The sequence below is a fragment of the Equus caballus genome, chromosome 20 (assembly GCF_041296265.1).
Source record: "Equus caballus isolate H_3958 breed thoroughbred chromosome 20, TB-T2T, whole genome shotgun sequence".
Taxonomy (NCBI): domain Eukaryota; kingdom Metazoa; phylum Chordata; class Mammalia; order Perissodactyla; family Equidae; genus Equus; species Equus caballus.
In genome coordinates this window covers 40947198-40961447 of record NC_091703.1, presented here as the reverse complement: position 1 = coordinate 40961447, position 14250 = coordinate 40947198, and the positions used below count along the sequence as shown (strand labels likewise).

General features: G+C 43.7%; 1 protein-coding gene and 1 long non-coding RNA gene across 3 annotated transcripts in view; one reads left to right on the top strand and one right to left on the bottom strand.

The window, feature by feature from the left end:
- The window catches only part of ZFAND3 (zinc finger AN1-type containing 3), a 311195-nt gene extending 299389 nt beyond the window's left edge, over nt 1-11806 (bottom strand). For both annotated transcript variants that reach the window (XM_023624249.2, XM_070245524.1), the window contains exon 1: nt 11134-11806. In XM_023624249.2, coding sequence (XP_023480017.1) covers nt 11134-11204 — 71 coding nt within the window. In that variant the 5' untranslated portion in view covers nt 11205-11806. The remainder of the gene's footprint in view (nt 1-11133) is intronic.
- A 190-nt stretch (nt 11807-11996) lies between these two features.
- LOC111769207 (uncharacterized) lies at nt 11997-13842 on the top strand. Its single transcript, XR_002802026.2, has 3 exons — nt 11997-12341; nt 12959-13060; nt 13147-13842. It is a non-coding gene; the product is annotated as an uncharacterized lncRNA (long non-coding RNA).
- Nucleotides 13843-14250: the final 408 nt, after the last annotated feature.

Genomic DNA, 14250 nt, shown 5'->3' with positions numbered 1-14250 from the left:
TGGAGAGAGGTCCCTTATCCCTCCTGCCAAATAAGGTTACAGGGAGAAGACAGCGTCAATGAGGAAGCTGGTGCTCAGCAGACACCGAATCTGCCAGCGTCATGGTCTTGGATTTCCAGCCTCCACAACTGTGAGAAATAAATTTCTATTGTTTACAAGCCACCCAGTCTATGGTATTTTCTTATAGCAGCCCCAATGGACTAAAATACTCAGATTTCAGCATACATTCATTCTCAGCTCTCCTACTAGACCATTCACTCAAGGTTGCTTTACCTAGGGTCCATAGAGCCCATAGTCCATGGATAAAAGTGTATTTAGCTCCAAGTGGTTTCCTTCATAATCACAGGCATTTTATTTTATGCATTATTCTCAGAAGGGGTCCCTGGGCTTCATCAAATTGCCAAAGCCCAAAAAGGTTTAAACGCTCTAAGTGGACTCTGGTTCCATGTTTGTACCCTCCAATTCTCCTCCACACTGCCACCAGAGTAACTTTTTTGAATATAAATATCATCTGTCATCCATGCTTAAAATCCTTAAATGGTCCCAACTGCTTCCAGGATGAAATCTAAACTCAAGAGCACAGAAATCAAGTATTTTCATAACCGGCCCCTGCTCAACTCCCCAGCTTCATCTTGCCTCCTGCCATACACTGCAGCTAACAAAGTGCGTTGTACTTGCAATTCTCTGAACTCAGCATGCTTTCCCACTCCTCTCTGCCTTTGCACAAGGTGTTTGAACTGCCAGGAAAGCCCCTCCTCACCAACTTCACGTGGTTAACTCCTGCTCATCTGTCATACCCAGCCAAAGCACCATCTCCTCAGAAGCCCTCCTGGCCATCCTCCACTCCCAGTCTCAGTAAGATGCCCCGTCAGTGCTCTCACAGCCCTCTGTGATGATCTCCGAAAGCACTTTCCTCACAGTGTTTCGTCAATTAGTCTGCCTCCTCTTCTAGACAGTGAGCTTTCTTAGGGCAGAGGCCAGAGCAGGGTACATCATGCCTAGCAGAGCTCAAGATACACAAGAGAGAGCTTAACAAATGCTTGCTGAACAAGGGACTGGCTGTGGAAAATACCCAAACGGCCCAAAAGCTGGTCAGAAACCTCATCAACTAACTAGGTGGCACTGGTCTGGAGACTACCATAAATGCAAATTGCCCAGATGAGGCAAGATACTCCTGCGTCTATTAATCTGCCACTAATGCTCCTTCATTCAAGGCTGGGATGTTAGCCCTTAATAGATGTAATTACCATGGTCAGGCACTGTGCCAAGGGCTTGACAGGCATTAGAACTCACTAAACCTTAAAGCAACTCTAAGATATTCTTTTTTAAAGATAAAGAGGCAGACAAACTGCCCAAAGTCAAATAGAAAGTTATAAAGTCAGGTTTTAGACCCAGGACTTTGATTCCAAAGCCTATGCCTAACCAGTGAGCTCAGCTGGTTTTCTGGAGATAAGAAATCAGCATGCCCTTCGTTCTTGGGGGTGTTTTGGAAGAGACTGGGTTTGATGATAGGGGGCCATTCATTAGCCTCTCAGCAAATGAGAAAGCTCTTATTCCCCAGGTGACACTATTATTAAATTCTTTAAGATTTAATGTAACCTCTCTCATATGTATTAGTAGCAAAATCTTTTAAACGAGAAGTGCTTGTGAGAATTTTTTTTCCAAGAACAGCTGAAGATGCGTGAAACTTTGCTGAACTCTCCACTAGGCTTGGAGGTTGAAAAGGGAGAAGAAAAATCAGTCCCAAGGAAAGGAGTTGGTCATGGCAATATCAGAAAAGGAAAGAAGCAGACTGAGTCTCCGAGGCATGCCACAGAGACACAGTGAAATACCATCCTTTAACTAGCTGAGAAGGTGCCTTTGGGCTGAGCAGATGAAAGAGCCCATGGAGTTCTAACAGATGGAACACCAATTTTGCTGAAAGCTGCTGCCATTTCCACTAAACTTAGGTTTGAAATTTATACCACAGATCTCATCCTATGATCTTTAGCACTTCTCTGTAAGACCCCAGGGGACTCACACTCCTCACTCCAAGATAAGACAGAATGTTTTCTTGAATCCTACCCACCACCTGTTCACATTAATTTCTCTAGCCCTTACAGACGTGGCCACCTCTAATATTTTGACTAGAAATTGGTGCTGGTGACCACAAAGCATCTTCATTCCTAATTACCCCACTTTCATCACCCTACTGACATCCTCATTTCCCCATCCCCCTTGCTCTCCAGTCCTCCCTTGACAATCTTCTGTGTCCTCATTCTTCCAACTCTCCTCTGAATCTGGTATCTGATACATATCTGTCTTCTTCTGCACCCCAAGTTTAAACACAAAACCAACATAGTCCATTCTTCCCGTCCCTAGCTCAACCAAAAACACATACAATGTAAGAATCTAATTTATCTACAATGAAAACTATTCAGGTAAAGCTAGGAGGCTTTCAACTACGGGATTCAAATATCTAGTCACTGTACAGTCTAAAACCAAAAGTAAGAAAATGCAGTCTTTAGGGACACATACTTCCATATAACAGGTTTTACTATGGTTATCATTTTCTAAATTAATCCATACTCACATTATTGAGATTATAAACCCCTAAAGAGACTCTAATACACAACGTGCAACACTCCACACTTTCACTCAATTGTCCCCTTATCATTAAAGGCACAGCAACTGTTCCTTGATTAGATCCTGTCCAGTATGCACTGAAGAGAAAGACTAGCCTTGCAAATAAAATGCATGGTTTGAACACATCTTGGAAGTGCTACCGTAGTGGGGGGGAAGGGGGGGTGGTGACGACACAGATGACAGGGAGAGCTACTCAACAGTGACCTATCCACAGAAACAGGAAATACAGGCCTTAGAGATAACACGAACACATCCCCCCAATCAATAAAAGAACAAAACAGAAGTTCCCCTAAGCAAGCATTTTTGTGGATCAACATCCAAGAACACTCCATTTTTTTTTTAATATGCCTTAGTTTTTTCGGTTTTTTCTTTCTTGAGGAAGACTGGCCCTGAGCTAACATCCATGCCTGTCTTCCTCTACTTTATATGCAGGACACCTGCCACAGCATGGCTTGACAAGCAGTGTGGAGGTCTGCACCCGGGATCCAAACTGGTGAATCCCAGGCCACCGAAGAACATGCAAACTTAACTGCTGCGCCACCAGGCCAGCCCCACTCCTTTATTTTTAAAGGTGAGTAGCACAGCTTTGTGTTACATTAAAAGGGAAAAGCAAATTAGATAAAACTGTATAAAGTGACACACTGTGAAGATTTTGTAATACATGCGAAGTTTCATATACACACACACAAAGACTTGAAAAACTGGTTTCTGGATTGAGTGGCATCTAAAGAAGAAAATGAAGAATACCATCCATAACTCCCCAGGACAGAAACCAAAAGATCATAAATCCAGAAACAACTCACACTGAAATACACCACACCTTCCACCTCCAGCTTATCTTATATTATTTCTTGCTAATTACTATGGCCAGTTTAAGAATGACTATATTATTCAACTTACATTATGTCCCATTCGTTATGTCAAAGAAGAATTCTTTCAGGAGATAACACTGCCAACACATCTATCCATATAAGGCACCCAAGAAAGGGTTGAAAATTGAAAAACGATGACCTGAAATAGGCAGAGACTTTGAAAGCAAAGACATGATCAGCAAAGCCATCGACCCAAACTGTGTTCAAATTCCTGCTCCCACCCTTCCAGTTCAGTACCATAAGCTACAGAAACTTCCTCACACCATGTTCAGGAATGCTACCAACTCAAGCATATAATATAAAAACAAATGCCTGGCCAAAGAACCTGACTGCAAGAAGAGTATTTGTGATGCTTTTGAACGGTCAGAGTACTTCCAGGAAGTGTGGCTGGGAGTGTGATTATTTTATATAAATGCACTTCAACTTACCAGTATAGAAGAGTCCAAGAAGTAGATAACATCAACAGCTGTTACTACATTCCACTCTACTTTAGCAGAAAGAAATGAGAAAAGGCACTCCCCAAAAGGTCCCAAGTACAACGTCACCAACTTTACTCTTGCCCAGGTCATTAATGAGGCAGCAATGGGGCTAAATAGAGCCTGTCCACAAACTAGAAACACAAAATGCTGTGGTGTGACGTGGTCTGCCCCTACTCCTATCCCCGCCTCCACCAACCAGAGTGGTAGGTGCCAAGCTGCATCAGTGACCTCTCCCAGGACATTCTTCTGCCCTAATACAAAATCGCATCTGCCTATGGTCCAGGACATCTGGTACAGCTGAAAGAACAGAAGCAGTCAGCTAGTACTGGATCTTCTTCCTACTGCATTCTTTCTTCCCCCGGTTAACAGCTGTAGCCACAACCTCAGATATCCAGCACTGTTTGCAGTTCTGTCCCCTGGCCTCAAGGATGACATAGCATTTTCATTCATCTTATGCCATTACCTCAGCCTGGTGCATAGCAGATCAGTTTGGTTTTGCCCACTGCTGCAGGATATGCCAATACACTCCACCTACCTCTTTACATAGGGGCTTGAATTTACCAGAAAATCCAATGCACTTATCCCTAATCACATATCAAAAGCTGCCATATGAGATTTACATTTGTGAAAACAAATACTATTCCTCTACAAAAGTTACAGTCCAAAGTGAACAGCTTCAAAAAATCTTCTCACTAAAGAGAAAAAGAAAATCGATTTCTCTTTTAGTCCAACATTTCCCTGTATAGGCCTCTGAGGTTGCCAGTTTAATAGTACTAAGAGCAAAGATGACTGACTCAAAAGTTAACCTGAAAAAAACGTTCAAATTATAAACTAACTTGTACTGAAATGTTAATTCCCAAAACTGATCAAAGGAGCAGTTCCCAGTAATCTAGATTAACAATAGCATTGCTTGCTCCCAATGGAAATAAAATATGTTACAGCTGGAAAGAAACTTAGAGCTAAATTAGACAAGTCCCTCATTTTCAGAATATGAGAAAAAAGGGATCTGGAGAACTTACAAGAAAATAGGCTTAACGGTCAACTATATCTCAATAAAACTGGAAAAAGAAAACAGGATTGAAAATCCTGGCTGCCTATCAGGTCAACATTCTAGAAGAGCACTGTCCAACAGAACTTTCTGGGAGGATGAAGCGTTTTATATCTGTGTTCCCCAATAGGGTAACCACTAACCACTGAGCTAGTGAGTACCTCAAATGTAGCTATTGTAACTGAAGAAGTGAATTTTTTATTTTATTTAATTTTAATTAGTATGAATTTAAACTGCTACATGTAGCTAGTGACTACCATAACAGCATAATTCTAGAATACAGTCTTAGATTCCCGTTATTAAAAAACTTCAAAAAAAGTTGCTTAACCTCTCTTCTGCATTTAACACATATAGGAAACTTCCTCCTTATGTCCAAATACCTCATTCAGCAACATACTCTTGTTACACAGGGACCCAATCCAAAGCAGGTCAACCTGTTTCTCAAAGCCCCTCATAGAACTGAGTGACATCAGTGTCATCCACCCAGTTGGAATGACTGGCCTCTTTTGCAAATCACTCTGACACAAAGTCCCACAACAAGCCTGAATCTGGACGATTTTTTAAGCGTTTCATTAAAATTATACAAGTGGTGGGTGGCAACCAATCACTTTGTACACGTGGCTTTGATGAGACATGAAACTTCACCTTTCTTCAAAAAGAAAAAGGAATTTTTAACCTCAATCTTCATCTATGATAATCGTAAGATTTCAAATTTTCTAACAGTTTGCACAGCCACAACCTTTTTATGACCTAATAAAAAACTCAAATTATATTAGTTCTCACCCTCTTAGTACTTTGTTCTCAGTAAATAAGAAACACCCTGGTGTATTAAATATTAAGGACTTTATTCATTTCAGAGGATTCTTAGCCTTGTGATTTTTCCAGCTAGGAAAAGGTTAATTTGTGAAAACTAATGTAAGCTTTAATATCATTTAAGATTATGAAGAGATTTTTAGTCAAAACTTTTTAGTACAACTGAAAGTGCTGAGTTCTCTTTTTTGGAATGGGAAGGAGGACGGGGAAGGAGAAGGGTGAACGGGGAGAAGAGGTTAATACAAAAGAGGCGTATGTCCTACATGTTCACTGGATCTAACTATAAAAAGCTACTGCCTCAAACCAATGTAAACAAAGACGACGTTTTCTCAAAAAAAAATTATCTCCCAGTATTCCATCACATCAAAGAGTCAAATTTCATATTTTCTGGATGCCCCCAAATGTAATCAGGAAAACAGAGCAAACAGATAAATGTACTGACAGTGAATACTTCATTTAAATCATGTCATATCTTCAGACGCACACAATACTCAAAGATGCAAAGTAAAACTGCACAAACAAGCTGTTTTGTTTTTAAGAGAATGTTTAAGGGGGTTTTGTAATCAAAGGATAATTAGTGACATCACTGGAATGAACAGTCTACTGATTAACTAGTGATTCATGCTGTGTTCTCATCAACTTGAAAGCCCAGGTTAAGCTGGTTGAAGCGTGGCAACATGTCCCAACTGGGAAAGAAGATGGGACCGAGACTGAAGAACCAAAACGAGTGTAAGGGCCACACACTGCTGGGAGCCAAGCACGCTAGCCAGATGACTCACAAAGTGACAGAAACAGCGTTCCACATGAACTCCCAAAGCCTAGGCCCAGGGAAAATAAAAGAAAAAATATAGATAGACAGAAAGATTCTGTTTAAGCTAACTAGTCAGTATCTTGTGATTGCCAAAAGTAAAATGTAATAAAACAAATCACGTTATATGTTCAATCAACTTTCTACTAGAAACCATTCCAGGAAAGGAATTTATTTTGTGAGACTACTCTTGATCTCTGCCTAACCCCATCTTTATTTAAAATACATCATTATCTAACAGATTTAGTTGGTAAGTTAAATGCTTCAACAGAATAGATCACAAAACTAAAATACTAATAAAATCTGTTTCCCTAAAGAAAATGTACCTTGTAATATTTCTTTTATGACATGACTAGAAAGAAGAGCTCTTTTATTAAAACAATGAATAGTTTACCTAATAAATTCCATATTTAAATACTCCATTATTCCCTAGATACCAGACTCAAGATTTATGTCTACTATACTTTAAGCTTATTTATGAAAGAAATACTTCCAAAGTTTCCATAATATTACATTGTGATAGAGATTGTTTCCAATTGTAAAAGCAAAGTATCAATAACAGTAATGGATTTTTATACTTAATAAGTAGAAGTAGAAAAAAAGTCCATGTTTCCTCATCCTACCTAATTATCCTATTATCCTATAATACAGTCAGTATCTTCTGTCTTATTCTTCCTATCTTTTTTTAACATTTTAGGCCTGCTCTTTCAACAACTTCTGAAAATATCTGTGAAGAATCTACATGCGTCAGTACATTTTAAATGTCTAAACAGTGGAAAATGTGGCTTCAACTAATACCACTTATATGTGTATAGTTTAAAAATGCTTTCGTGTATGTATATATTTCAACTAAACAAAATGTACTAATAGTACTAATACACTAAACATACTAATGTAACTATTTCATTTCTGATTTGACAATTACAAACTTATATGTTTTTGCATGATTACTGAATGCCTAAAATGAGCCAAGAAAATGCTCATATTCCACTAAAAGTTTTAAGTCCATGTCTCAGGGAAAAAACTATTTATGGTCATTAACCTAAAAACACTGTATGTATGTACTATACAAACAACTTCCAACTTTTATAAAGAGGTAAATCTTCAACAATTTCCAAGACAGCAAAGTTTCTCAGTGGAGAGAGATGGTCTCTCTCTAAAACTGTAACTCAGTTACCTGCATACAACACAATATAAACCAAGAGGGAGAGAACCAGAAACTTCTAAAGTGTTCTAAGCACTAACACATTTGCATCATACGCTCCTCCTGTCATTCTCATAACTGCGTTCCCACCAGACCTCAAAGCTCTCCTATTTAACCTAGCTCCACGGACTGGTGTCCTGACTAAACAATGCTGGGCAGCAAGGACTACAGCCTAAGTCACTGGAGACAAGAGCAATCCTAAAAGAATTGCCTTTACTCTGCTGGTGCCAGAACATTCTGCTGAAAGGCTCCTCTGCAAAGGGCTGGGTGTGGGCCCTGGCTAGCTGACTTTACAGACCTACAGCTTCCACAGATTGCAATGCTGACTGAAGTTTTTATGGAACATACTCATCTTCATTTTCATGAAAGGAAAAGGCAAAAGATATCTCCTGAATGGCTTTCACATCTGTCCACTTCTCTCCATTCTCCCTGGCCACTATACAGGTGTAGGCCACCATCATCGCTGGCCTGGATTACCCTTCCTGACAAATCTTCTGTACTTCAAAATACACTGCGTACATACATACACCACATTCATACAGACGCACACAATCATACTCGCACACCCAAGTCACTCTCAAGATCATCCAATAATCTTTCATATTAAAGTAAATCATGTCACTACCTGCTCAAAGTTCTTCAAGAGCTCCCAGTGGACTCAGGATAAAGTCCAAAGTCCTAAGCATTACCTATGGGGCCCTGTATCACCAACTTCTTTCACCATCTCAGCTTCATCTCTAGCCAATTCCCCTTCACAATCTACCAATCGACCTCAATGAACTTTCAGTTCCTCAAACTTGTAGTGCTCTCTCTCACATCCAGGCCTTCAGCCATGCTATTCCTTCTGCCTGAAAGAAACACTCTTCCATTTCCATTCTCTCCTATCCTTCCTGCAGGACTAGGCAGGTGTCACTTCCTCCAGGCTACCTTCCTCCACCTCCACCTCAGCTAGGGTAGGCGTCCTTCCCATTGCACCCTGTACCAAATCTAACACACCTTATTGTAACCGTCACTTTATTTCTCTATGCCCCCTGCTCCCAAAGAATGGGGCTAGTGTCCCCTCATCCACCAGCAGATCAGAGACAGTCAAACATTTGTTGAATAGATTCTGAGTTTACGTACTGAACATAACATGAATGTAGCCCATGCAGTAAGGGAAAGTCAGTTATTAAATAACGGAGACTAGGCGGCAACTTCATTATACTTTGGTATAAAATTCAAACTACACAGGTGCCTACAAACACGTTTAGGAAAGGTTAAAACATTACATATTAAAAAGAACATTTTTCATCAGAAAAAATATTAGTTTTGTGCTCACTACTCCTGTTAAGCAAACTGCAGTTCATTAAAAGTGCCAGATTGAAAGTATCAAAAAAGATGCCCTGGTTGCTTATAGATCAAGTATGGCATCAGGGTAACTATTCCTCTCTGCTACTACCGAACTCTCTCAGCATTACTCAGAACTCTGCTGACTACAGATAAAAGGCTATTCCATGTCCTTAGTTTCCAAGTCTTGCTATAAGTCTTTCAATAAGAATTCCACTCATAACGGTCCCAAGGACACAAACATGTTGCCAGGAAACAGACCTCTGATACATCCTGGGCAATAGTCGCCATTGGCAGCTACTTTCTTTGAGCCACATGTCTTCTTACAATGAGTTACAATCTGAGGCTTGTGACACAAGATTTTTCCAGGGCAGCAGACTGATGTCATAAACATGATGATACTAAGCACTCTAAAGAGCTCACTAGCTCCACCCTAAAGTCCCTGTGTGCAAGGGGCAAGTTATCCACCCTCCTTAAGCCTGTTTCCCCACCTACAAATAAAGAGATAATGGTTCCTACCTCACAAAGATTCCTATGGGAATTAGACTGTCCATGAAAGTACTTAGCAGACAACACAACTATTATTTCCAAATCAAAAAGGGAAAACTATAAAACCTAAAATATTTTCACATCTTCAGAACTTTTGGTAATGCCATAACTTATATTTGACTAATGTCCTTCTGGGAATTTTTTTGAGAAAGAAAAGGCAGAAAGATGAGTAAATGGTAATCTATTTCTTTGTCATAACCTTTGGATTTGACAATTTCGACAGAAACCTAGACTAAGATCCACTTTCTAATCTTTCTCTGTACTCCCAAAAGTCCTTGCCTTAATTTGTACCCTAACCATTCCTAGATCGGGGAGATAGCCAAGAGAAAATACTTCAACACATCTTCCCAAGATGTCCTCACGAGAAATAGCATCTCCTTACTGCCTCTATGCACCTCCAAATATACTAAGTGTTCGAGAAATAAAACAAAAAAAAGCCTCAATCACAAAAATTAGCCTTCACAGTCTCCAGTTTCCTTACAAGACAACTAGAGTCATAAGGCATGATGGAGGCACCTGTTAAGTAAGAGGGATGGCAATCCATGAAACTCAAAAGTGTTACAAGGAGAATTTATAACTATAGGTGAAAAGTTGATTTTCCACCTCATATTTTTTCACTCGAACACAGGACGGCCAAGTAATAATATATGCTAGCCAATCTGAATATTTTTTTCATTTAAAAAAAAAATGGGGGGAAGGGAATTTAAGCCTATTGAGCAAATTGGCTCTCACGTCCCCAAGCCAGGCTGACTTAATTTTTTTTGTTTTTTGGTGTTTTATTGACAAGGAAATTTTACGGATCTTCTGAAACGTGTTTTAAATAAAGGTGAGAGCTCAACAGTTTCATAACTTTAGCCCAGCCTGAGTTCTGGGCTCGATTGTTAAAAATGGGTGACGTGTGAACAGCTTCCTAAAAGCAAATGGGGCACTGGGATATAATTTAGGAAGTGATGATGCAAGTCTCCGGGGGACAGGGAGGAGGGGAGGTGAAAAAGTCAGAGGAAATACCCTGCGGGTGCCTGAGCACCAACTCATCCCAAGGGGGGAGGAAGGGCTGGCCTCCACACGCCCAGGGAAGGGGGCACCCAGCTCCACCCGGAGGTGCCAACGCCGCCCCCTCCTCCCTCCCCGCTGCCCTGCCCCCCTCCCCCGTGGCCCAGGCGGCCCCTGCTGGCCCAGCCTCAGGCAGGCGAGTGCCAGAGGGTGGCAGCGCACCCCGGGCAGGGCCTTCTCTGCCCACCTCAGCTTCCCAACCGGCGCCCCTCCCCGGGACGCGGCCCCTGCCCCCTCCCCGTAGGCCCGGCTTGGGCCCAGCCCCCAGGGTTCCGGCCTCTCCGGGCCCCGAGGCCTGCCGGGCAGCCGCGGCGCCCGCACCCCCGGCCCCCGCCCCCACCCGGCCGGGCACTTACCCCCAGAAGCCGCAGGGACAGCGAGGCGGCAGGCTGGGCGCTTTGCTGCGCTCGCTCCCGGCGTCTCCCATGGTGCTCGGCGGCGGCGGAGCTCGGCGGCGGCAGTGGTGGCGGCGGCTGGGCCTGGGCCCCGCTCGGAGGAGGAGGCGGCGGCGGCGGCGGCGGCGGGGGGCTCGGGGCGGGGGGAGGGGGAGGGAGCGGGCGCGCGGGCGGGCGCGAGTCCGGGGCTCCGAGCCGGGATTCCAGGCCGGTCAGCTGGAGGCGGGCCGCACCACTCGGCCTGAGGAGACGGGGGGGCCGGGGGAGGCGCGGCGAGGAGAGGGAGGGGAGCTGAGGAGGAGGGGCGTGCGGGTGAACCGAGGACCGCGGGGGAGGAGAGAAGACCCAGCGCCCTCCGCAGCTCCCACTGCCGCCCCGGCCAGAGTGATGTCCCGTGCGGCGGTGCTGGGAAGGACCTGCGGCCCCCGCCGGCTCTGGCGCAGCAGCGGCCGCTGTGAAGCCCGGGGCCCCGCTCGCTCCGTAACACCCTCCCCTCCCCCGGAGGCTGCGCTGACCGGACAATGGCCGCTCCGCCCCCTCCCTGCTCACGCACCCCTCCCAAGGAGTCACAATGGTCTCGCCCGGGGGAGCCGCCGCCAAAGCCCAGCAGCTGATCAGCTGGGATCCGGGCGTGCCACTTTGTTCAGCGCTTCAAAGGCGGAGTGCGGGGCTGTGGGCAAAGCCGAGAGGGTCGGGCTTTCCCTCGGCGACGCGCCTCTGAGGCTTTCGTATTCTTGGAACTTTTAAGATCTGACACAAACTTATCTTCCTCCCGTCTGAAGAAGGGGAGCAGGGTTCTGGGTATTCTTGGGCGCGTTGCCTCCCCCCACACGCTAATGGTACGCCCCAAGCGGGAGGGGGAGGAGCTGATTAGTTGTTTAGGGTAAGTTGGGCCAGTCCCAGAGCGGCGGCCGAGCGCTGCGCATGCGCCCGGAGACCCCGTAGCCGGGTACAGGGAGGGGCCAGGAGCGAGCGCTTCCAAACCCGGAAGTGGGTCTCGGTTTTCCCGCGGATCCCGGGGTATTCAGCTGCCGTGGAGGTCTGCAAACCCGCCGCTCTCCGCCCTGGGGGATGCCAGGGAGCGTTTGTCCACAAACTGCCGACCACCTGGAAATCTCTCTTCGCAGTCTCCCCACTCTTCCAGTTCCACGCGGAGAACTGGTCTCTAGGTAGCAGTGAGCTGATGGGAAATGTCCCTCCGCTACCCCGACCCAGCAAGGGAGGGGGCGGGAGGGTAGTGTCTCCGTCGGGTTCCGTGCTCCTCCACTATCGGTACCCCCAGCGTCAAAGACGCAAGTCCACTCCCTATGCCTAGGCTAGGAGAACCTCAATTTCTAGACTGGACATGTTTGGTTTTTAGAGGGAGTTATGGCCAAATCAGTGATAGAAATTGATAAGTGACCAAGTAAGTTTGAGCCACTGAATAATGAGTTCTGGAGCGTTTCTTGTCTTTGATCCTGAACTCAGTCTGAGCTCCAGCCAATCGTGAGCAGAAGGCGATTGTTGATGACTAATTTTAACACGGAGGAAACTTCCTCCAGACCTCCTGGAGAGATGATCCACAGCTGAGGCCTTCTAAGTTCCTGCTACTTCCAGGAAGTCTTCCTGGCTCTTAGAAGTAGCTACTGTGTACCCTCGACCTGCCGGAGATAAGAGAGCCTCAGAGGGTATTACCTAGATTAATTTTATTACCAAATATTACTATTTTATTTCTAGGTATGCTATTCTGTTTGTGTATGCTTTGTGGACTTGTTAACGTTGGTGTCGTTTCTTTTGGCCTCCAAAGGGCAAGCATTACGTTTAGCTTAGCATCCTCCTAAAGATGCTGTTGATGATGAAGACAACGATAGCAAAAATCAAGCCATTTAGAGCCAAAGTACCCCCAAATGTGAGTGCTGCTTTATTTTGTGTAATACTTAGTTTCGACTTTGGATTTTCACAAGTCTTCAATAAATATTTCTGTCAAAATTTCAGAGAATGGATGAAGCTGTACAGCACACCTAGCTTTCATTGGACTCATATTGGCCTTAAATCTTCATAAAATTGCCATATTCGTGAAAGACTTACAGCCTTTGAGCTTAACAAACTGAGATTAAGTGGGACTCTCTGTTGGCATCTTGATGATTTTCTTTTATATATGGAAAAGGTAACCCTAAAACCAAAAGGAAATTTAACTGCTTGCCTACCTGTCTGTTTGCCGGTTTTTCAATTTAACGAGCATTTATCAAGACCCTTATCCTCACTTCAAGAAGCAGCAGGGATTAATTAGTATCTATGAATCCCAAATCCCAGCAGAAAGAACCTTATTGGTCTAGCTTATGTCAGGTTGTCTATTCTTGGTATAGTCACCTTTAGCCAGTGGAGCAGTATGTAGTCAGGGCTCTTTGTTTTGTAATGTAAACATGGCTGTCAGAGGCCCATCCTTGTAGCCTGCAGTTCTCAAAGAAGGTTGGTTATGTTCTTGGCAAAGTTTCCAAAAGGTATATACCACCGACCAAAAAAGGAGTAAATTACAGCCTGAAATTCAAAAGTGTAAAGAACAATGGACGTGATCAAGAATTTTCCAACAAACTCCCACTTAAACTATTTCAGGCCTAAATTTCAATGGCATTCCCTCAAAGAAGCCATCGCTGATCCTCAGCCGCAATTAAAATTATGTTGCCCCATTTTTATCTTCTGTGGTACCTTTTTCCTTTGCAGCACCCATTACAGTTTATAATTGAATATTTATTTATGTGTCTCCTCTCCAAAGATCATGTTTGTTTAGTTCACTGCTATATGCACAACGCACAGGGCACATATGGTAAGGTATTCAATAAATATTTGTTGAATGAATAAAAGGCACAATAATTTTTTAATCCATGTGAAACCCGTATATGAATTGGCATCTTAATCACACTGTCCTTAAGGAATGTCTCTATCACCACCCACCTTCCCTAGAAGACACTGAAACTCACTGCAAGATTTTTCATCACACAGTAGTTATATGAAATGAGACCCAATGTACATCTGCTTCCTTTTATGATGTTCCTGGCCGGCTGACTCCTCACTCTTAGTTCCCAAGGTTTCTTTCTGAAG